Raw genomic sequence first — 24,733 nt, forward strand, 5'->3', positions numbered from 1 at the left:
CTCCATTGAAATGGAAAAAAAAAAAACAACCACCCCGCTCAAAAACCTGGGCCTGATGAACCAAACTCAACAAAATCTCTGCCAACGTCTGTCGCTAAAAGGGTACAAATTTCCTTTCATTCCCATCATTTACAACCAGTAAGGTCTTGCACAAGTCATAGATACAGATAAACACACCTATACATGAGATCTTATTTTGCCAATCGAAAAATATGGGACCCGCATCATCGGTCTTCCTGTGGATTTTTTTCCCGCTGACCTCAAAGGACTTGCCACTGCAACACTGTTCTTGGTGTGTTGACATTGCTTGAGCTTTATTATAATGTTTTAATACACAAACTATGGATCAAAATCTCATCCATCTCAAGCTAGATGCCTCTGCTGCAGCCTCAATCGATGAATACTGGGAATACAAGAAGTGAGTTAACGCGTTTTTCTCAAACCGGTCTCTAACTCTCCGCTCGGGTTTTTCTTGAGACGAAGTTTTCTTTAATTCTTTTACTTCTTTAAAAGTAGTTTTTAAGCTTAAATTAGACATTGTCCCGAATATCATTATGATCGGAGTAAAGGTGTATCACCTAAGCATACCATTTATAGGACCTTTATTTATACACCTTTTATAAAATCCTCCTTAGAAGCATTTTTTCATGGTTTTGTTGTGGTTAGCAACGGTTCCCCTTTGCGAAAAATAAGGCATTATATACGAAGTTTGATTGCAGCAGTTGTAACAAACCAACTGTTTCATGTACAAATGACAACAAACGACTTTTCTGATTTGTCAATTAGTTAACATCAGGGTATTATATCCTTATATGTACTTTATACCATCCCTTACCCCTCCCTTAACTTAAACTGCAAGATCGTGCAAACTCAGATAAGCTGGTCCCATTGTTTTCAGACACACACAGACATATTATGAGCATTAAAGAATTACTAATGCTAATGCTAGTTCTTCAAAAGAAAACAGTAGATCACTTTTAGCTAAGCCATAGTTAAAAGTTAACACTTATTTTTGTTTTCATCTTTGTAGGATAGTTGGAGATGATGATGGCGGGAAACTGTTTTCTCCAGAAGAATATGAGGAATATAAAAAGAAAGTACTTCCTCAAAGACTAAAAAACCGACTTTTCGTTAGCTGGACTAATCCCGATGGTCTGGACTGCAAGCTTGTTGGCCCAGAAACACCATGCTTTTGTGAACACAGGTTGTTAAGAATGCAGTAAAGATTATAAATTAGCATGTGTGTCACACAACTCCCTTGTTGTATCACATTCTCATCCTTCACCATACCACACTAGCCCTCCTGATCATGTCACACAACTCCCTTGTTGTATCACATTCTCATCCTTTACCATACCACACTAGCCCTCCTGATCATGTCACACAACTCCCTTATTATGTCACATTCTCATCCTTTACCATACCACGCTAGCCCTCCTGATCATGTCACACAACTCCCTTGTTGTATCACATTCTCATCCTTTACCATACCACACTAGCCCTCCTGATCATGTCACACAACTCCCTTATTATGTCACATTCTCATCCTTCACCATACCACACTAGCCCTCCTGATCATGTCACACAACTCCCTTGTTGTATCACATTCTCATCCTTTACCATACCACACTAGCCCTCCTGATCATGTCACACAACTCCCTTATTATGTCACATTCTCATCCTTTACCATACCACGCTAGCCCTCCTTATCATGTCACACAGACTCTCTTGTTGTGTCACACAACCTCCTTGTGTCACATTCTTACCCTTCACCATACCACACTAGCCCTCCTTATCATGTCACACAACTCCCTTATTATGTCACATTCTCATCCTTCACCATACCACACTAGCCCTCCTGATCATGTCACACAACTCCCTTATTATGTCACATTCTCATCCTTTACCATACCACGCTAGCCCTCCTTATCATGTCACACAACTCCCTTATTATGTCACATTCTCATCCTTTACCATACCACACTAGCCCTCCTTATCATGTCACACAAACTCCCTTGTTGTGTCACACAACCTCCTTGTGTCACATTCTTACCCTTCACCATACCACACTAGCCCTCCTTATCATAGCCTGAGTATCAGGCAATTTTACCTTTCAAAAGCTGGAGAGGAAAAATAAAAGTACGCCTGACACAAATACTAGACGCGACGCCTGCCGCCCCTTTTCAAGCCACTGTCAAAATATGTCGGCTGTCAATTTTCCAATGACTCACGCGGTGGCACAATCAAATCCCCAAATCAAATTATAAACAGCATTTGTGTAAAACAAAACTACATTGGTGTTATATGCAAAGGTAATAATTTTAATAACGACGAACCCCAGTAAGGGTTACTGTATGCTAAATAATTTGAAACGCAAAGATAGTTCATGGCTCAAGAGATTTACGATTTAAGTATATGACTGCAGATCCACACATCACTAAATTACAACAGGATATTCACATCACCAATTTACTACAGGCTTTTTCGTCTGAATAGAAAAAAACGCTGCTTGAACACAAATGCCATTATTTGATAAGCTCACTCAATCAACAACTCGCAGGAAGTGCTGCAAACAATAATCCCAAGCATTCTTTGTGCTATCACAGACAAATTTCTCGAATTTTGCGCCTGGTCTGTCTAAAAAAATTATAGCTACGACTAATGATGTCTGAAGTATTAAGCAGAGAAATAAACACACGCAATGGCCAGCCTTGGCAAAACATTTGAACATCTAACCTGAGTATCAGGCCGAATTTTTCCGAAGAAAATGAGGAGAGGAATATAAATGTTATAGAAAACGATTTCTCTGATTCTGTAACGCAAGGTCAAAAGCACTTTTTGGGGTCCGCCATTACTCTGGAAACAAGCAGTCGACGGGCTATGTTACTTTATATAGATAAACCAATCAGCGTGTCCCATTCGAGTACCTTTTTTTTTTTTTACCAATCAGGAGCCATGCCGGAATCCGGCATGAGAACATGCGATCTGAACAGTACTTGTATCAGGCCCTTGTCTTGTTTCTCGCCGGCGCGATAGAAGCATAGGAGGGCCTGATACTCAGGTTATCCTTATCATGTCACACAACTCCCTTGTTGTGTCACATTCTCACCCTTGACCATGTCACACTAGCCCTCCTTATCATGTCACACAACTCCCTTGTTATGTCACATTATCACCCTTAACCATGTCACACTATCCCTTCTTATCATGTCACACCAATACAATTGAAGATTCTATTGAGTAGCATATTATTCTTCCAGGTTGATTCTCTTATTTGGAATATTTTTTTGGTATGACTTGTGCACGTCACTGTTTCCAGCTAATTTTCACTTATATGCCATTCGTCCATTTTTCACATTAGATATGTTCAACACAAGACAGACTACTCATCACTTCCAGACACTAGACCTATCCCTGTGCCATGTAAAGTGGCTGGCTGCAAATGCAGGCATTATAACTTTGTTCCTAAAAATGGATCACAACCAATTAGATGCCAATGCAAGCACTACACTGATGACCACTCAGAGTGTAGTCCTCACCGCTGCCTCAAAGGCTGCAAGTGCATCGCTTTCAAGAGCTCCTTTACATGTGGATGTGGGTTCCCCACCCATGAACACAAAGTATGTAGTGCATGTTCCATTGTCCACATGTAGATATGGGTACCCATGAACACAAAGTATGTAGTGCATGTTCCATTGTCCACATGTAGATATGGGTACCCCACCCATGAACACAAAGTATGTAGTGCATGTTCCATTGTCCACATGTAGATATGGGTACCCCACCCAAGCACACAAAGTATGTAGTGCATGTTCCATTGTCCACATGTAGATATGGGTACCCCACCCATGAACACAAAGTATGTAGTGCATGTTCCATTGTCCACATGTAGATATGGGTACCCCACCCAAGCACACAAAGTATGTACTGCATGTTCCATTGTCCACATGTAGATATGGGTACCCCACCCAAGCACACAAAGTATGTAGTGCATGTTCCATTGTCCACATGTAGATATGGGTACCCATGCACACAAAGTATGTACTGCATGTTCCATTGTCCACATGTAGATATGGGTACCCCACCCAAGCACACAAAGTATGTAGTGCATGTTCCATTGTCCACATGTAGATATGGGTACCCCACCCAAGCACACAAAGTATGTAGTGCATGTTCCATTGTCCACATGTAGATATGGGTACCCCACCCAAGCACACAAAGTATGTAGTGCATGTTCCATTGTCCACATGTAGATATGGGTACCCCACCCAAGCACACAAAGTATGTAGTGCATGTTCCATTGTCCACATGTAGATATGGGTACCCCACCCATGAACACAAAGTATGTAGTGCATGTTCCATTGTCCACATGTAGATATGGGTACCCCACCCATGAACACAAAGTATGTAGTGCATGTTCCATTGTCCACATGTAGATATGGGTACCCCACCCAAGCACACAAAGTATGTAGTGCATGTTCCATTGTCCACATGTAGATATGGGTACCCATGAACACAAAGTATGTAGTGCATGTTCCATTGTCCACATGTAGATATGGGTACCCCACCCATGAACACAAAGTATGTAGTGCATGTTCCATTGTCCACATGTAGATATGGGTACCCCACCCATGAACACAAAGTATGTAGTGCATGTTCCATTGTCCACATGTAGATATGGGTACCCCACCCATGAACACAAAGTATGTAGTGCATGTTCCATTGTCCACATGTAGATATGGGTACCCTACCCATGAACACAAAGTATGTAGTGCATGTTCCATTGTCCACATGTAGATATGGGTACCCCACCCATGAACACAAAGTATGTAGTGCATGTTCCATTGTCCACATGTAGATATGGGTACCCCACCCATGAACACAAAGTATGTAGTGCATGTTCCATTGTCCACATGTAGATATGGGTACCCCACCCATGCACACAAAGTATGTAGTGCATGTTCCATTTTCCACATGTAGATATGGGTACCCTACCCATGCACACAAAGTATGTAGTGCATGTTCCATTGTCCACATGTAGATATGGGTACCCATGAACACAAAGTATGTAGTGCATGTTCCATTGTCCACATGTAGATATGGGTACCCCACCCATGCACACAAAGCATGTAGTGCATGTTCCATTGTCCACATGTAGATATGGGTACCCCACCCATGAACACAAAGTATGTAGTGCATGTTCCATTGTCCACATGTAGATATGGGTACCCCACCCAAGCACACAAAGTATATAGTGCATGTTCCATTGTCCACATGTAGATATGGGTACCCCACCCATGAACACAAAGTATGTAGTGCATGTTCCATTGTCCACATGTAGATATGGGTACCCAAGCACACAAAGTATATAGTGCATGTTCCATTGTCCACATGTAGATATGGGTACCCTACCCATGCACACAAAGTATGTAGTGCATGTTCCATTGTCCACATGTAGATATGGGTACCCCACCCATGCACACAAAGTATGTAGTGCATGTTCCATTGTCCACATGTAGATATGGGTACCCCACCCATGAACACAAAGTATGTAGTGCATGTTCCATTGTCCACATGTAGATATGGGTACCCCACCCAAGCACACAAAGTATATAGTGCATGTTCCATTGTCCACATGTAGATATGGGTACCCTACCCATGAACACAAAGTATGTAGTGCATGTTCCATTGTCCACATGTAGATATGGGTACCCCACCCATGAACACAAAGTATGTAGTGCATGTTCCATTGTCCACATGTAGATATGGGTACCCCACCCATGCACACAAAGTATGTAGTGCATGTTCCATTTTCCACATGTAGATATGGGTACCCTACCCATGAACACAAAGTATGTAGTGCATGTTCCATTGTCCACATGTAGATATGGGTACCCCACCCAAGCACACAAAGTATGTAGTGCATGTTCCATTGTCCACATATAGATATGGGTACCCCACCCAAGCACACAAAGTATGTAGTGCATGTTCCATTGTCCACATGTAGATATGGGTACCCCACCCATGAACACAAAGTATGTAGTGCATGTTCCATTGTCCACATGTAGATATGGGTACCCCACCCAAGCACACAAAGTATATAGTGCATGTTCCATTGTCCACATGTAGATATGGGTACCCTACCCATGAACACAAAGTATGTAGTGCATGTTCCATTGTCCACATGTAGATATGGGTACCCCACCCATGAACACAAAGTATGTAGTGCATGTTCCATTGTCCACATGTAGATATGGGTACCCCACCCATGCACACAAAGTATGTAGTGCATGTTCCATTTTCCACATGTAGATATGGGTACCCTACCCATGAACACAAAGTATGTAGTGCATGTTCCATTGTCCACATGTAGATATGGGTACCCCACCCAAGCACACAAAGTATGTAGTGCATGTTCCATTGTCCACATATAGATATGGGTACCCCACCCAAGCACACAAAGTATGTAGTGCATGTTCCATTGTCCACATGTAGATATGGGTACCCCACCCATGAACACAAAGTATGTAGTGCATGTTCCATTGTCCACATGTAGATATGGGTACCCCACCCAAGCACACAAAGTATGTAGTGCATGTTCCATTGTCCACATGTAGATATGGGTACCCCACCCATGCACACAAAGCATGTAGTGCATGTTCCATTGTCCACATGTAGATATGGGTACCCCACCCATGAACACAAAGTATGTAGTGCATGTTCCATTGTCCACATGTAGATATGGGTACCCCACCCATGAACACAAAGTATGTAGTGCATGTTCCATTGTCCACATGTAGATATGGGTACCCCACCCAAGCACACAAAGTATGTAGTGCATGTTCCATTGTCCACATGTAGATATGGGTACCCCACCCATGAACACAAAGTATGTAGTGCATGTTCCATTGTCCACATGTAGATATGGGTACCCCACCCAAGCACACAAAGTATGTAGTGCATGTTCCATTGTCCACATGTAGATATGGGTACCCCACCCAAGCACACAAAGTATGTAGTGCATGTTCCATTGTCCACATGTAGATATGGGTACCCCACCCATGCACACAAAGTATGTAGTGCATGTTCCATTGTCCACATGTAGATATGGGTACCCCACCCATGAACACAAAGTATGTAGTGCATGTTCCATTGTCCACATGTAGATATGGGTACCCCACCCAAGCACACAAAGTATGTAGTGCATGTTCCATTGTCCACATGTAGATATGGGTACCCCACCCAAGCACACAAAGTATGTAGTGCATGTTCCATTGTCCACATGTAGATATGGGTACCCCACCCAAGCACACAAAGTATGTAGTGCATGTTCCATTGTCCACATGTAGATATGGGTACCCCACCCAAGCACACAAAGTATGTAGTGCATGTTCCATTGTCCATGTGTAGATATGGGTACCCCACCCAAGCACACAAAGTATGTAGTGCATGTTCCATTGTCCATGTGTAGATATGGGTACCCCACCCAAGCACACAAAGTATGTAGTGCATGTTCCATTGTCCATATGTAGATATGGGTACCCCACCCATGCACACGAAGTATGTAGTGCATGTTCCATTGTCCACATGTAGATATGGGTACCCCACCCAAGCACACAAAGTATGTAGTGCATGTTCCATTGTCCACATGTAGATATGGGTACCCCACCCATGCACACAAAGTATGTAGTGCATGTTCCATTGTCCACATGTAGATATGGGTACCCCACCCAAGCACACAAAGTATGTAGTGCATGTTCCATTGTCCACATGTAGATATGGGTACCCCACCCAAGCACACAAAGTATGTAGTGCATGTTCCATTGTCCACATGTAGATATGGGTATCCCACCCATGCACACAAAGTATGTAGTGCATGTTCCATTGTCCACATGTAGATATGGGTACCCCACCCATGAACACAAAGTATGTATTGCATGTTCCATTGTCCACATGTAGATATGGGTACCCCACCCATGCACACGAAGTATGTAGTGCATGTTCCATTGTCCACATGTAGATATGGGTACCCCACCCAAGCACACAAAGTATGTAGTGCATGTTCTATTGTCCACATGTAGATATGGGTACCCCACCCATGAACACAAAGTATGTATTGCATGTTCCATTGTCCACATGTAGATATGGGTACCCCACCCATGCACACGAAGTATGTAGTGCATGTTCCATTGTTCACATGTAGATATGGGTACCCCACCCATGCACACGAAGTAGCATTCTTCTTTTGAGCTACTTATCAATTGGTTTATAGTATAGCATTTTAGGGCAAATGGCCAATACAAATTGACGTTGTTTAGCATCAGTGTCTGCCGGATGAGATTTTGCCACTGCACGGAAGATTTTCATTATTCATCATTCGATGATATTCTACCATTTCTCGTTTAGTTGTTGTTGGCACCCAAGAAAAAGGCTTGCAAATTTCAACTTTGATTTCGTTCAGTGCACATGACTGATGAGGACCCACATGTTATTATGTGCTATGCTTCATCTGTTGATGTCCACCAATTTATGAATAAAGAAACACGTAAAAATACCTTCACCAGTTGTTGAAAAGTGCCCTATATATAGTAACAGATATACTGTCTTTCAGACCATCGTGGAGACAAAGGAAGAACGTAAATCCAGAGGGCACCCTGTTGGACAAGATGTCCCGTATGCGGCCATGGGTGGAATAACGGGCTTCAGCTCATTGATGGAAGGCTATATGAGGCTGGATGACAGTGGTATTGGACCACCCCCATTAGAGTTGCTCAACCAAGCCCCTGGTAAGGTGGAGATGTTGCAGTCAATAATGAATGTCAGTCCAAAATGAAAATGGACTAGTCAAAAATGAAACCAAACCAGTCCATATTCGTTTTTAACTAGTTTAAGTAGTAGGATTAGCGTTATTTTAAGTAAAAAAATAGAACTAGCGACTAACAAAGGCGACGAAAACAAACACAATTTGATGACAGCAGCTTTAATCGTTGTGAATACAGGAATCTAATAATAAGTGGTACTGTCGTTCTACTCATTCATACAGCCATTACAGTCATGTGGGTCATTGAAGGTGCGTCATCTTTGGCGCTCTCGTAAGGGAGACCTCTGTGGAATAGTCAAAGACTATGTTGTGCTTGGCAATTTTGTTCAATCTATTCAGGGAAATTAATGAATCAATCACACCAAATTTAGTGACAATTCTTGCATTGCCATTTGCTTTCTCTATTATCGTAGCAAGAAGGGAGTTTGGATGTAGCGGACCTTTATCGACTACATTGATCTTTACAGAAACATAATCATTTTCTTGAAAGTTTAGCTTTCTTGGTAGTGTTTCCTTCATTTTCCGATTATAACCTGCCTGGTTTTCAAACACTTGGTCATTTTCACGTTTTTGCTTTTGTGCTCTTGTCTCAATGATGATTCCACTTTCATCTTCTTCCACATTTTGATCATGGCTTTCTATGATGCTGACTGTCATGGTAGCTGTTTTTGATGTCGCTGCCCTTTCAGGGACTGTCGCTCTTTTTTTTTCTTTTGGGCTCTTGTCTCAACAGTGGCCAGCTCTTCTTCTTCTGTATTACTCACGGATTCGACTTTATCATCGTTGTTTCCTTCTTCTTGAACGGTGCTTAGGATACCGGTTATTTCCCTCGTTGGGGTCAATGCCTTCTCTTTATGGGGGAAGATGCCAAAAACAACTTCGTAGGGCGATTTGCCAATTGCTCGATGAAGAGTGATATTTTTTTTTGGTAGGCCGCCTCATTCAGAATTTTGCACCAATCATTTGATGCTAATCCCTTCTCTTTAATGAGGCTCAACAAATTCTCCTTTACTAGTCGGTTTGCCCTCTCGACAAGTCCCTGAGCAGAAGGGTTTCTTGGGGCGCCTCGGGCTTGTGGTATGTTGAACTTTGCGCAGAAGTCATCAACGCTCCCTTTAAACTCTCCTCCCCTGTCTGTGTGCAATTTGCATGGAAACCCGAACTGCCAAAACAAGGGCTCGATGGTTTGGGCGACTTGAGTACATGAGTACTTGGAAAAATGATCTTCAACATGAAGAGCCCATAAATGCCTCCGTCCACAATTGCAGGGTATCTTACGAAAATCAATTAAATCCATTTCCAGGTGGCTCAAAAACCCATCTGCCTGAATAGGTTTTGTCACCGGCTTCTTGCAATAGTTGGTGAGGCTGGCTTGTTCTTGATGCAATTTGCATATGGAGGTAAATAATGTTATGATTTGTTTAGGTAGGTTACTATAATTCTCACTGAGATACTTGGCAGTTTTATTCCTCCCTCGGTGGCAGATTGCTTTGTGAGCTTGCGAGAGGACATCGTGGATGGTCGATTTATGTACAACGTACTTTCCCTTGGCATCAATGACTCTTCCTTCCTCGTCAACGTTCCACTTATTGCGAATGATTTTCAACTTATCATAGTCCGACAGTGCGATGTCTTTCTTCTTTTCTGGCGTCGTACATTTCAGCCATTGCTTGGCCTTCTCGTAAAATTCGTCACAGATGTATAATGTTGTGTTGCTTTTGCCAGACTTACTTTTTTCCTTTAATTCTTCTAATTTCGAGTAGAAATCGTCTGCATCGACACAGACGCTAGCAGCCATTGCTAACCAAACACGCTTTGGTGACTGCGCTTGCGTGGAGTTTTGTATTGTTGTTCATTTCCCAAGAGGCGCCACAGTTATAAAATTAGTTTCTAAACCGTGTCTTCCATCGCAATGTGTGGATGGCAGAGTGGTTAAGGTAACGGACTGGCAAGCTAGAGATCGAGAGTTCGATCCTAGTGGTGGCACATACTGGAAAAAAAGGTAAGATAGAATTTATAACAGTAGGCAGGTAGGCAGGTAGGTAAGGAATAGAGGAAAAGGAAAAAGCAGGAAAGGAATTAGAGTGAAAAGGAAAGGAATGGGAGAAAGGAGGAAAGGGACGAGAGATAGTGGAAAGGAGCGAGAAGAAACAAAATGAAATAAGACTTTTGACCCCCGAAAAATACCTAGCCCCATTTTATTTAATGTGACCCCAAAAAAGGGAAATCCCTTTTTAGAATCATTGACATATTCAACCATATTATTTTAGACTAGTCCAATTTCATTTTGGACTGGTTTGGTTTCATTTTGGACTAGTCCATTTTTATTTTGGACTAACATTCATTTTCGACTACAACAGAGATACTCAAAAAGGACACAAAGGGATGTTTGAAATTTCATTAAAAAAATACACACAAAAAAGGAACGAAAATGATGATGCTGAAAATTTAGACATTTACATTAACATCGCAGTTTCTTGTGTTCTAACAGTTACTTCAGTTGATTACCCGAGGTTCATTGTCCTCAAATAGTCGATTTGTTGTTATGATGGCTTATTCTGATGTTTTGTCTATTGGCAGGGCCTCATGATCACGCGTTTCTCAAGGCCTACGGAGGCCTCTCGTTAGAGGATGGTCCTGGACAGGGAAGGGGTGCGGTTGCTCGTCGTACGACAGAGGAGGAGGACATGGCCTGGTTTGAGAAGCGATATCAAGAACGGGTAATAAAGTGAGATAAGATAGCTAAGGCGTTATGTAGAACATTTTAATCCTTGTGAAAACAGCGTGGGCATCCTCAACATTGCTGGTACAAGCTCAAGGAAGACAAGTACGCGTTAGTGGACTTCTTAGCAGCATCAGCCAAGATTATGTGCAAGCAGCACACAAATGCTGGGCTTTGTTGTGCTCTTTTGTGCTGACGCTGTTTACACGAGGCTAAAATACTGAGATAAACAGTGACAAGAAGCAAACTTTTCTCTTGCAGAAGAAGAAACTCCAGAAGCGCAAACGAACTAGAGGAACAATATGTTATCCAATTAGTTAGATATAGCTGTGTACTTAAATGCGACCAGCGCCTCTACATTAAAATATTTTCAAGCACTTCGCTACCACGTTATAAGATGACAAGTTTTAATCTTCTTATATTTCTTATTATTATCTTCTTAAATTATTATATTTATTATTCGCTTGCTTACTGTTGTTGTTACAGAGGAAAGCAGAGAGAGAATGGTCTCGTGCAAAACCACAACCTGCAAAATTGGCGGCAGCGTCATCTAGCGGACAGAAAAGCCCCAAAGTCTCCCCACGAGGACTCGCCAGTAAACCATCTGGTAGACCAGGAGGCTCGGCACAACAGAGGCTTCGCTAGACCACTAAGGTCAGCACAGTAGAGGCTTAGCTAGACCACTAAGGTCAGCACAGTAGAGGCTTAGCTAGACCACTAAGGTCAGCACAACAAAGGCTTCGCTAGACCACTAAGGTCAGCACAGTAGAGGCTTCGCTAGACCACTAAGGTCAGCACAACAGAGGCTCCGCTAGACCACTAAGGTCAGCACAGTAGAGGCTTAGCTAGACCACTAAGGTCAGCACAACAAAGGCTTAGCTAGACCACTAAGGTCAGCACAACAGAGGCTTAGCTAGACCACTAAGGTCAGCACAACAGAGGCTCTGCTAGACCACTAAGGTCAGCACAGTAGAGGCTTCGCTAGACCACTAAGGTCAGCACAGTAGAGGCTTAGCTAGACCACTAAGGTCAGCACAACAAAGGCTTAGCTAGACCACTAAGGTCAGCACAACAGAGGCTTAGCTAGACCACTAAGGTCAGCACAACAGAGGCTCTGCTAGACCACTAAGGTCAGCACAACAGAGGCTTAGCTAGACCACTAAGGTCAGCACAGTAGAGGCTTAGCTAGACCACTAAGGTCAGCACAACAGAGGCTTAGCTAGACCACTAAGGTCAGCACAACAGAGGCTTCGCTAGACCACTAAGGTCAGCACAGTAGAGGCTTAGCTAGACCACTAAGGTCAGCACAACAGAGGCTCTGCTAGACCACTAAGGTCAGCACAGTAGAGGCTTCGCTAGACCACTAAGGTCAGCACAGTAGAGGCTTAGCTAGACCACTAAGGTCAGCACAACAGAGGCTCTGCTAGACCACTAAGGTCAGCACAACAGAGGCTTCGCTAGACCACTAAGGTCAGCACAACAGAGGCTTCGCTAGACCACTAAGGTCAGCACAACAGAGGCTTCGCTAGACCACTAAGGTCAGCACAGTAGAGGCTTCGCTAGACCACTAAGGTCAGCACAACAGAGGCTTCGCTAGACCACTAAGGTCAGCACAGTAGAGGCTTAGCTAGACCACTAAGGTCAGCACAGTAGAGGCTCTGCTAGACCACTAAGGTCAGCACAACAGAGGCTTAGCTAGACCACTAAGGTCAGCACAGTAGAGGCTTAGCTAGACCACTAAGGTCAGCACAACAGAGGCTTAGCTAGACCACTAAGGTCAGCACAGTAGAGGCTTAGCTAGACCACTAAGGTCAGCACAACAGAGGCTTAGCTAGACCACTAAGGTCAGCACAACAGAGGCTTCGCTAGACCACTAAGGTCAGCACAGTAGAGGCTTAGCTAGACCACTAAGGTCAGCACAGTAGAGGCTTAGCTAGACCACTAAGGTCAGCACAACAGAGGCTTAACTAGACCACTAAGGTCAGCACAACAGAGGCTTAGCTAGACCACTAAGGTCAGCACAGTAGAGGCTTAGCTAGACCACTAAGGTCAGCACAACAGAGGCTTAGCTAGACCACTAAGGTCAGCACAGTAGAGGCTTAGCTAGACCACTAAGGTCAGCACAGTAGAGGCTTAGCTAGACCACTAAGGTCAGCACAGTAGAGGCTTAGCTAGACCACTAAGGTCAGCACAACAGAGGCTCTGCTAGACCACTAAGGTCAGCACAACAGAGGCTTCGCTAGACCACTAAGGTCAGCACAACAGAGGCTTCGCTAGACCACTAAGGTCAGCACAACAGAGGCTTCGCTAGACCACTAAGGTCAGCACAGTAGAGGCTTCGCTAGACCACTAAGGTCAGCACAACAGAGGCTTCGCTAGACCACTAAGGTCAGCACAGTAGAGGCTTAGCTAGACCACTAAGGTCAGCACAGTAGAGGCTCTGCTAGACCACTAAGGTCAGCACAACAGAGGCTTAGCTAGACCACTAAGGTCAGCACAGTAGAGGCTTAGCTAGACCACTAAGGTCAGCACAACAGAGGCTTAGCTAGACCACTAAGGTCAGCACAGTAGAGGCTTAGCTAGACCACTAAGGTCAGCACAACAGAGGCTTAGCTAGACCACTAAGGTCAGCACAACAGAGGCTTCGCTAGACCACTAAGGTCAGCACAGTAGAGGCTTAGCTAGACCACTAAGGTCAGCACAGTAGAGGCTTAGCTAGACCACTAAGGTCAGCACAACAGAGGCTTAACTAGACCACTAAGGTCAGCACAACAGAGGCTTAGCTAGACCACTAAGGTCAGCACAGTAGAGGCTTAGCTAGACCACTAAGGTCAGCACAACAGAGGCTTAGCTAGACCACTAAGGTCAGCACAGTAAAGGCTTAGCTAGACCACTAAGGTCAGCACAGTAGAGGCTTAGCTAGACCACTAAGGTCAGCACAGTAGAGGCTTAGCTAGACCACTAAGGTCAGCACAACAGAGGCTTCGCTAGACCACTAAGGTCAGCACAGTAGAGGCTTAGCTAGACCACTAAGGTCAGCACAACAGAGGCTTCGCTAGACCACTAAGGTCAGCACAGTAGAGGCTTAGCTAGACCACTAAGGTCAGCACAACAAAGGCTTAGCTAGACCACTAAGGTCAGCACAGTAGAGGCTTCGCTAGACCACTAAGGTCAGCACAACAGAGGCTTAACTAGACCACTAAGGTCAGCACAACAGAGGCTTCGCTAGACCACTAAGGTCAGCACAGTAGAAGCTTCGCTAGACCACTAAGGTCAGCACAGTAGAGGCTTAGCTAGACCACTAAGGTCAGCACAGTAGAGGCTTAGCTAGACCACTAAGGTCAGCACAACAAAGGCTTAACTAGACCACTAAGGTCAGCACAGTAGAGGCTTAGCTAGACCACTAAGGTCAGCACAACAGAGGCTTAGCTAGACCACTAAGGTCAGCACAGTAAAGGCTTAGCTAGACCACTAAGGTCAGCACAGTAGAGGCTTAGCTAGACCACTAAGGTCAGCACAGTAGAGGCTTAGCTAGACCACTAAGGTCAGCACAACAGAGGCTTCGCTAGACCACTAAGGTCAGCACAGTAGAGGCTTAGCTAGACCACTAAGGTCAGCACAACAGAGGCTTCGCTAGACCACTAAGGTCAGCACAGTAGAGGCTTAGCTAGACCACTAAGGTCAGCACAACAAAGGCTTAGCTAGACCACTAAGGTCAGCACAGTAGAGGCTTCGCTAGACCACTAAGGTCAGCACAACAGAGGCTTAACTAGACCACTAAGGTCAGCACAACAGAGGCTTCGCTAGACCACTAAGGTCAGCACAGTAGAGGCTTCGCTAGACCACTAAGGTCAGCACAGTAGAGGCTTAGCTAGACCACTAAGGTCAGCACAGGAGAGGCTTCGCTAGACCACTAAGGTCAGCACAACAGAGGCTTAACTAGACCACTAAGGTCAGCACAGTAGAGGCTTCGCTAGACCACTAAGATCAGCACAACAGAGGCTTAGCTAGACCACTAAGGTCAGCACAACAGAGGCTTCGCTAGACCACTAAGGTCAGCACAGTAGAGGCTTCGCTAGACCACTAAGGTCAGCACAGTAGAGGCTTAGCTAGACCACTAAGGTCAGCACAACAGAGGCTTAACTAGACCACTAAGGTCAGCACAGTAGAGGCTTCGCTAGACCACTAAGGTCAGCACAGTAGAGGCTTAGCTAGACCACTAAGGTCAGCACAACAGAGGCTTAGCTAGACCACTAAGGTCAGCACAACAGAGGCTCTGCTAGACCACTAAGATCAGCACAACAGAGGCTTAGCTAGACCACTAACGTCAGCACAACAGAGGCTTAGCTAGACCACTAAGGTCAGCACAACAGAGGCTTCGCTAGACCACTAAGGTCAGCACAGTAGAGGCTTCGCTAGACCACTAAGGTCAGCACAGTAGAGGCTTCGCTAGACCACTAAGGTCAGCACAGTAGAGGCTTCGCTAGACCACTAAGGTCAGCACAGTAGAGGCTTAGCTAGACCACTAAGGTCAGCACAACAGAGGCTTAGCTAGACCACTAAGGTCAGCACAACAGAGGCTTAGCTAGACCACTAAGGTCAGCACAACAGAGGCTTAGCTAGACCACTAACGTCAGCACAACAGAGGCTTAGCTAGACCACTAAGGTCAGCACAACAGAGGCTTCGCTAGACCACTAAGGTCAGCACAGTAGAGGCTTCGCTAGACCACTAAGGTCAGCACAACAGAGGCTTAGCTAGACCACTAAGGTCAGCACAACAGAGGCTTAGCTAGACCACTAAGGTCAGCACAGTAGAGGCTTCGCTAGACCACTAAGGTCAGCACAACAGAGGCTTAGCTAGACCACTAAGGTCAGCACAGTAGAGGCTTAGCTAGACCACTAAGGTCAGCACAGTAGAGGCTTAGCTAGACCACTAAGGTCAGCACAGTAGAGGCTTAGCTAGACCACTAAGGTCAGCACAACAGAGGCTTCGCTAGACCACTAAGGTCAGCACAGTAGAGGCTTAGCTAGACCACTAAGGTCAGCACAACAGAGGCTTCGCTAGACCACTAAGGTCAGCACAGTAGAGGCTTAGCTAGACCACTAAGGTCAGCACAACAAAGGCTTAGCTAGACCACTAAGGTCAGCACAGTAGAGGCTTCGCTAGACCACTAAGGTCAGCACAACAGAGGCTTAACTAGACCACTAAGGTCAGCACAACAGAGGCTTCGCTAGACCACTAAGGTCAGCACAGTAGAAGCTTCGCTAGACCACTAAGGTCAGCACAGTAGAGGCTTAGCTAGACCACTAAGGTCAGCACAGTAGAGGCTTAGCTAGACCACTAAGGTCAGCACAACAAAGGCTTAACTAGACCACTAAGGTCAGCACAGTAGAGGCTTAGCTAGACCACTAAGGTCAGCACAACAGAGGCTTAGCTAGACCACTAAGGTCAGCACAGTAAAGGCTTAGCTAGACCACTAAGGTCAGCACAGTAGAGGCTTAGCTAGACCACTAAGGTCAGCACAGTAGAGGCTTAGCTAGACCACTAAGGTCAGCACAACAGAGGCTTCGCTAGACCACTAAGGTCAGCACAGTAGAGGCTTAGCTAGACCACTAAGGTCAGCACAACAGAGGCTTCGCTAGACCACTAAGGTCAGCACAGTAGAGGCTTAGCTAGACCACTAAGGTCAGCACAACAAAGGCTTAGCTAGACCACTAAGGTCAGCACAGTAGAGGCTTCGCTAGACCACTAAGGTCAGCACAACAGAGGCTTAACTAGACCACTAAGGTCAGCACAACAGAGGCTTCGCTAGACCACTAAGGTCAGCACAGTAGAGGCTTCGCTAGACCACTAAGGTCAGCACAGTAGAGGCTTAGCTAGACCACTAAGGTCAGCACAGGAGAGGCTTCGCTAGACCACTAAGGTCAGCACAACAGAGGCTTAACTAGACCACTAAGGTCAGCACAGTAGAGGCTTCGCTAGACCACTAAGATCAGCACAACAGAGGCTTAGCTAGACCACTAAGGTCAGCACAACAGAGGCTTCGCTAGACCACTAAGGTCAGCACAGTAGAGGCTTCGCTAGACCACTAAGGTCAGCACAGTAGAGGCTTAGCTAGACCACTAAGGTCAGCACAACAGAGGCTTAACTAGACCACTAAGGTCAGCACAGTAGAGGCTTCGCTAGACCACTAAGGTCAGCACAGTAGAGGCTTAGCTAGACCACTAAGGTCAGCACAACAGAGGCTTAGCTAGACCACTAAGGTCAGCACAACAGAGGCTCTGCTAGACCACTAAGATCAGCACAACAGAGGCTTAGCTAGACCACTAACGTCAGCACAACAGAGGCTTAGCTAGACCACTAAGGTCAGCACAACAGAGGCTTCGCTAGACCACTAAGGTCAGCACAGTAGAGGCTTCGCTAGACCACTAAGGTCAGCACAGTAGAGGCTTCGCTAGACCACTAAGGTCAGCACAGTAGAGGCTTCGCTAGACCACTAAGGTCAGCACAGTAGAGGCTTAGCTAGACCACTAAGGTCAGCACAACAGAGGCTTAGCTAGACCACTAAGGTCAGCACAACAGAGGCTTAGCTAGACCACTAAGGTCAGCACAACAGAGGCTTAGCTAGACCACTAACGTCAGCACAACAGAGGCTTAGCTAGACCACTAAGGTCAGCACAACAGAGGCTTCGCTAGACCACTAAGGTCAGCACAGTAGAGGCTTCGCTAGACCACTAAGGTCAGCACAACAGAGGCTTAGCTAGACCACTAAGGTCAGCACAACAGAGGCTTAGCTAGACCACTAAGGTCAGCACAGTAGAGGCTTCGCTAGACCACTAAGGTCAGCACAACAGAGGCTTAGCTAGACCACTAAGGTCAGCACAGTAGAGGCTTAGCTAGACCACTAAGGTCAGCACAGTAGAGGCTTCGCTAGACCACTAAGGTCAGCACAACAGAGGCTTAGCTAGACCACTAAGGTCAGCACAGTAGAGGCTTAGCTAGACCACTAAGGTCAGCACAACAGAGGCTCTGCTAGACCACTAAGGTCAGCACAACAGAGGCTTAGCTAGACCACTAAGGTCAGCACAGTAGAGGCTTAGTTAGACCACTAAGGTCAGCACAACAGAGGCTTAGCTAGACCACTAAGGTCAGCACAGTAGAGGCTTAGCTAGACCACTAAGGTCAGCACAGTAGAGGCTTAGCTAGACCACTAAGGTCAGCACAGGAGAGGCTTCGCTAGACCACTAAGGTCAGCACAGTAGAGGCTTCGCTAGACCACTAAGGTCAGCACAGTAGAGGCTTTGCTAGACCACTAAGGTCAGCACAACAGAGGCTTAGCTAGACCACTAAGGTCAGCACAGTAGAGGCTTAGCTAGACCACTAAGGTCAGCACAGTAGAGGCTTAGCTAGACCACTAAGGTCAGCACAACAGAGGCTTCGCTAGACCACTAAGGTCAGCACAACAGAGGCTCCGCTAGACCACTAAGGACAGCACAGTAGAGGCTTAGCTAGACCACTAAGGACAGCACAGTAGAGGCCCCGCTAGACCTGCGCGTGTTACTGAGAACCCTTTTCAGAAAAATCCGAAAAATGGCTTAACTACTATTGAATGTGGTTGAATTTAGGATTGTTCTTTTTCTAGTGACTTTGGCTTGGTTGGATTTATTTGGGTGACAGGGTACCGAAGGTCTGCTGCGCAAAAGCAAGTACTGCTCCGCAAAACACGAGGGTTTCCAGAGCACTCAAGTCCGTACAGCCATTGCGAGAAGGAGACTTTCCGGGAAACACAACTGGCGCGTCGACACCAGCAACTAAAAATATGAAAATAAAACGATTCTCAGTAATATTTAAAAAAAGGTTAGGAGGATAAAGTGGTTGTAGAGGCAAGAAATGTAAGGAGGATGTAGTGGTTGTAGAGGCAAGGGCAACTCTCTAGATAGGGAGGATAGAAGGGAAATAGGTCTGAAAGGAATAAGGGAGTTGCGAGAGGGGTGTACTGCGCGCCGTTTTTGATCCCGTTCGTGTTGACTTGCTTAAGGTAATTCCCTTGTAATAGTTCTACAACCCAGAAATTTTTAGAACTTGGCATAAACAATATTGAAGTTAAGGGCTTTCAAAAATGTAATAAAAAATGGGGGTACCGACCTCGTTTTCTCAACAGAGGGGCGTAAAGTTGACGCGTTTTTACTGATCGCGCGAGGAAAAATACCAACCCTTTAGTTTTCAAAAAGAGTGCCTATAGTCTTTAAAAAACAATCCTAAACAATAACCCATAGTAGCTAATTTTCAAAACAAATTACATTTTAAGAGATCGCACTTAAAGACATTATTTTCGCCACTATTTATACGGTAAAAAGCGCCATTTTGCAGTATTTTTTCGGCTTTTAAGAGAAAATAAAAAAAACTTCTACAACCCAACTTTTTTTCTACTTTCAGTATATCATTTTCCCGTATATATTTAACTATTTCAGCAAATAAAAAATGGGGGTAACCGACTTCGTTTTTCTGTCAAAGCGATTTTAAGTAAAAAACGCGTGCCATTTGCTTTGTTTTCTTGTACAACTGTGGCGCGCGCGCGCACTTAATACCGGAAAACTTGAACAAACAGCGCGCGCCACTATGCGCAGAAGGGGTGCGAAATGCAATTCAAGGGAATTACCTTGAAGCTCTCTATTGTTTAGGGAAGCAATTTTTGGTCGTGCAGGTGTTTTTAGGGGTATTTTTTTTAATTTTCCGACGAGCATCCCTATCACTTTTACCTTGAACCCCCCCCGGACCAGTCTATTCCCAAAACGCCTTCACCCATCTCCTCCACCAGCTATTCGACCGCTCCTTATCAAATGACTTACCAGTCACCAAGCGAAAGTGCTTTTGCCTCACTAGACCCGCTCGGTAACCCAAACATGTGTAGTTGCCTTCATCATTTTTCTGTACGCGATTAAACCATATATGAAGTATAAGTCTGGCGTTATTATCAGCTCGCCTCATGAAATGTGTGACGTTGTGTGGTAGGAGCAATCCATTCTTCTGCCACCATGCACCGCGGGCGTGGATCACTTCGCATGTGATATTCAGGGCGGTGCCTAAGACGACCTTGTGGTCAATTTGCACTCCATCGATAACCAGATCTCTCATCCACATGATGTTTACTGCTGGAGCTGGAATCATCAAAGTAACATGAAATGGATGTTTGTCCCTCCTTAGAAAGCTAAATCATCAAAGTAACATGAAATGGATGTTTGTCCCTCCTTAGAAAGCTAAATCATCAAAGTAACATGAAATGAATGTTTGTCCCTCCTTAGAAAGCTAAATCATCAAAGTAACATGAAATGAATGTTTGTCCCTCCTTAGAAAGCTAAATCATCAAAGTAACATGAAATGGATGTTTGTCCCTCCTTAGAAAGCTAAATCATCAAAGTAACATGAATTGAATATTTGTCCCTCCTTAGAAAGCTAAATCATCAAAGTAACATGAAATGAATGTTTGTCCCTCCTTAGAAAGCTAAGTCCTCAAAGTAACATGAATGAATGTTTGTCCCTCCTTAGAAAGCTAAATCACCAAAGTAACATGAAATGAATGTTTGTCCCTCCTTAGAAAGCTAAATCATCAAAGTAACATAAAATGAATGTTTGTCCCTCCTTAGAAAGCTAAGTCATCAAAGTAACATAAAATGAATGTTTGTCCCTCCTTAGAAAGCTAAATCATCAAAGTAACATGAAATGAATGTTTGTCCCTCCTTAGAAAGCTAAATCACCAAAGTAACATGAAATGAATGTTTGTCCCTCCTTAGAAAGCTAAATCATCAAAGTAACATGAAATGAATGTTTGTCCCTCCTTAGAAAGCTAAATCATCAAAGTAACATGAAATGAATGTTTGTCCCTCCTTAGAAAGCTAAATCATCAAAGTAACATGAAATGAATGTTTGTTCCTCCTCAGAAAGCTAAATCATCAAAGTAACATGAAATGAATGTTTGTCCCTCCTTAGAAAGCTAAATCATCAAAGTAACATGAAATGAATGTTTGTCCCTCCTTAGAAAGCTAAATCATCAAAGTAACATGAAATGGATGTTTGTCCCTCCTTAGAAAGCTAAATCATCAAAGTAACATGAATTGAATATTTGTCCCTCCTTAGAAAGCTAAATCATCAAAGTAACATGAAATGAATGTTTGTCCCTCCTTAGAAAGCTAAGTCCTCAAAGTAACATGAATGAATGTTTGTCCCTCCTTAGAAAGCTAAATCACCAAAGTAACATGAAATGAATGTTTGTCCCTCCTTAGAAAGCTAAATCACCAAAGTAACATGAAATGAATGTTTGTCCCTCCTTAGAAAGCTAAATCATCAAAGTAACATAAAATGAATGTTTGTCCCTCCTTAGAAAGCTAAGTCATCAAAAGTAACATAAAATGAATGTTTGTCCCTCCTTAGAAAGCTAAATCATCAAAGTAACATGAAATGAATGTTTGTCCCTCCTTAGAAAGCTAAATCACCAAAGTAACATGAAATGAATGTTTGTCCCTCCTTAGAAAGCTAAATCATCAAAGTAACATGAATTGAATATTTGTCCCTCCTTAGAATGCTAAATCATCAAAGTAACATGAAATGGATGTTTGTCCCTCCTTAGAAAGCTAAATCATCAAAGTAACCTGAAATGAATGTTTGTCCCTCCTTAGAAAGCTAAATCATCAAAGTAAAAGCAGGAATGCATGGCCCCCTCAAGGCTTAGGACACCCATTCAAGGCGGTAGCCTGGTGTAAGGATTAATGTCCTTGAGACACCCATTCAAGGCGGTAGCCTGGTGTAAGGATTAATGTCCTTGAGACACCCATTCAAGGCGGGAGCCTGGTGGAAGGATTAATGTCCTTGAGACACCCATTCAAGGCGGGAGCCTGGTGTAAGGATTAATGTCCTTGAGACACCCATTCAAGGCGGGAGCCTGGTGGAAGAATTAATGTCCTTGAGACACCCATTCAAGGCGGGAGCCTGGTGGAAGAATTAATGTCCTTGAGACACCCATTCAAGGCGGGAGCCTGGTGGAAGGATTAATGTCCTTGAGACACCCATTCAAGGCGGGAGCCTGGTGTAAGGATTAATGTCCCCGTGATTCGGGTGGCCTTCGTTCGATTCTGAAATGTACATCCCATTTGCGTTGATTTTTTTAGCGTCACTAGAGTCGGATCTAGATCTTTTTAAATACTAGTGATCTTGAACAATTTTACAATCGTGCTCATGTGGATACAAGAACTGTTTAAGGGGGATTAGAACTGATCCTTAAAAAGGGACTCACCCACTTTTAAGACACACGAGTCGTTGGCTGAAGCATAAATGTTCCTCGCTTGACACGTGTACCGGCCCGCCTCATACACTTCAACCGAGCCTATCGTCAGTGACCTCTGGCACGTGAGCATGTCAATATATTTATCAGGCACAACACGTGACCGATGGTCCTTATACCACGTGATCGATACTTGCGCTGCACGTGAGACATGACATATCAACTGCGCATGGTCACCAACTTGAAGGTGGGGAGGGCAATGCAGTTTTACAAGTGGAGTCACTGAAATTATGACGCATAGTACATATAAAGCTCCGGGTAAGAGGCGTGATAATTTCTTTTGCGCGATATATAAGTCAACAGGGGTGGGTCAAGCGGGCCCCGATCCACCTAATTTCAGTTATTTGGCTTAGAAATAATAAGAAATATGAGAAAATCCATAAAAGAATAATGAATCCGGCCCCCCTTTCTTGAAACCCTTGCTTCAGCCCTCCCTCCTCCTCTAAGGTCAGAATCATTAAGTTGGGAGCCTCGTTATTGAACTAAGCCAGGGGGCCTCGTTATGAAACTAATAGATTTGGTGTGGTACAATATCGTGGTGGGGGGTTACTCTTTTCTCGCCCTGGGAAAGAGGAATTTGATTCCCTATTACCGATTTTACACTTGTAACACTTACTTTGCGTACTGGTGCTGTCGGAAGTAAATGTGCTGTTGTTGTCGCATATTTCTTTGGGTCTTCCTATAGAAAGTGCAAGATCATTCAGGGATTATCAGTACCGAATCCAAAGCACCATTCTCGCGCGTAACACTTTACTGAAATTTGCGGCAATTTTAAAAGGGCTTTTAAAAGGTTCGTAAAGAAATGCATCCTTGTAATGGATTGAAGATTTAGGGTAAATAGTAAATAACCCATGTAATTTAGTGCTTTTTTGACTAGGATAATGGGCAATAAACTGATTATTTTAATTATTATTATTATTATTTTAATTGTCAAATCGATGGGATTCCTCTGTTCCACACGGACTCTTTCGTCCCGCCAAACGTCCAACATTAGGATCGGATTTAGAAATTCTCAAAGGGACACATAAAAATATAAAGGTAAGTTTGTGGATTTAACTAGTTCCCATTTATTTCCTTAAAATGTCATTCTTAAGAGGGAGGGAGACCAATCTCCCAGGATCCGCCCATTTTAAAAACACCCAAGAGCGCATTGATAGAAAGACAATCTGGTTTTAACTTCGTTTTATGTACTTAAAATTAATAATTCAGGAGAGCTATCTCACCAAGACATATTTAGATACTTATGTATCTTGTTTTTGCATTACTCAATTTACCTTGAATCCTCTTTGAGACACATATCACGATAGTCATCAGAAACACCTTCATGCTGCAAATGTACGCACGTTAATGCTTGTACTCCGAACCCTACTTCATGCTGTATGTACGCACGTTAATGCTTGTACACAGAACGCAACATACGCAAGCCGTCAAAAGATCTCGAAAATGAAGCAATTTATCAACTTGAGTATCGCAACTGTAGAAAGGAAAGCTAGGAACATCGCGTGATTTGCATTATCAGTGACGATTTTTGAAAATGAAATTTACATTATTAGAAAACCGTGACGTAGAAAGCGGAGGGCGACGGCGATAAGCAGTGTATACTGGAAAAATAAAAAGTTTTTTTTAGCCACCAAAAGGGGGGCTGTGAAAAAAGAGGCCTACAAAGGGGGGGGGGGGGGGGGGGGGGCTCGCAACTTTTTAAGAGCCGTACTTTTCAGCTTGATCATTTTACTGATATGATCTAGTTTGTAGCACAAATACAGATTACATATTAAGCCAAATTGCCACTGTATTTGATACCTTTGTCTTTATAAAACATAATATAGATTTACCGCACCGACACAATTTATTATC

General features: G+C 44.1%; 3 protein-coding genes across 5 annotated transcripts; 1 reads left to right on the forward strand and 2 right to left on the reverse strand.

Annotated features, from left to right (window-relative positions):
• Positions 1 to 247: 247 nt before the first annotated feature.
• On the forward strand, positions 248 to 19,495 carry LOC5515543 (protein FAM221A). 2 transcript variants are annotated; one of them, XM_048724166.1, is made up of 7 exons: positions 248 to 418; positions 1,031 to 1,204; positions 3,362 to 3,620; positions 8,612 to 8,786; positions 11,402 to 11,541; positions 12,030 to 12,231; positions 19,187 to 19,495. In XM_048724166.1, exons 1-6 carry the CDS (start codon positions 342 to 344, stop codon positions 12,186 to 12,188), a joined length of 984 nt encoding a protein of 327 aa, XP_048580123.1. In that variant the 5' UTR covers positions 248 to 341; the 3' UTR covers positions 12,189 to 12,231; positions 19,187 to 19,495. The 2 variants fall into 2 exon arrangements, with proteins under 2 accessions (XP_048580123.1, XP_032241132.1); XM_032385241.2 differs by having other exon boundaries at positions 249 to 418; positions 12,030 to 12,197.
• On the reverse strand, positions 8,965 to 10,870 carry LOC116619912. The gene is made up of 2 exons (XM_032385242.1): positions 10,055 to 10,870; positions 8,965 to 9,444 (listed from the first exon to the last, which is right to left on the reverse strand). The coding sequence occupies exons 1-2, from the start codon at positions 10,617 to 10,619 to the stop codon at positions 9,062 to 9,064; spliced, it is 948 nt and encodes a 315-aa protein (XP_032241133.1). The 5' UTR covers positions 10,620 to 10,870; the 3' UTR covers positions 8,965 to 9,061.
• On the reverse strand, positions 19,195 to 24,364 carry LOC116619913 (hemicentin-1). 2 transcript variants are annotated; one of them, XR_007307079.1, is made up of 5 exons: positions 24,154 to 24,364; positions 23,496 to 23,558; positions 22,191 to 23,101; positions 20,394 to 20,702; positions 19,195 to 19,355 (listed from the first exon to the last, which is right to left on the reverse strand). XR_007307079.1 is itself a non-coding variant. In XM_048724167.1 (5 exons), exons 1-5 carry the CDS (start codon positions 24,203 to 24,205, stop codon positions 19,207 to 19,209), a joined length of 843 nt encoding a protein of 280 aa, XP_048580124.1. In that variant the 5' UTR covers positions 24,206 to 24,332; the 3' UTR covers positions 19,195 to 19,206. The 2 variants fall into 2 exon arrangements, 1 of the variants encoding a protein (XP_048580124.1); XM_048724167.1 differs by having other exon boundaries at positions 22,832 to 23,101; positions 24,154 to 24,332.
• Between the last annotated feature and the right edge of the window lie 369 nt (positions 24,365 to 24,733).

This window comes from Nematostella vectensis, chromosome 2 (assembly GCF_932526225.1).
Source record: "Nematostella vectensis chromosome 2, jaNemVect1.1, whole genome shotgun sequence".
Taxonomy (NCBI): domain Eukaryota; kingdom Metazoa; phylum Cnidaria; class Anthozoa; order Actiniaria; family Edwardsiidae; genus Nematostella; species Nematostella vectensis.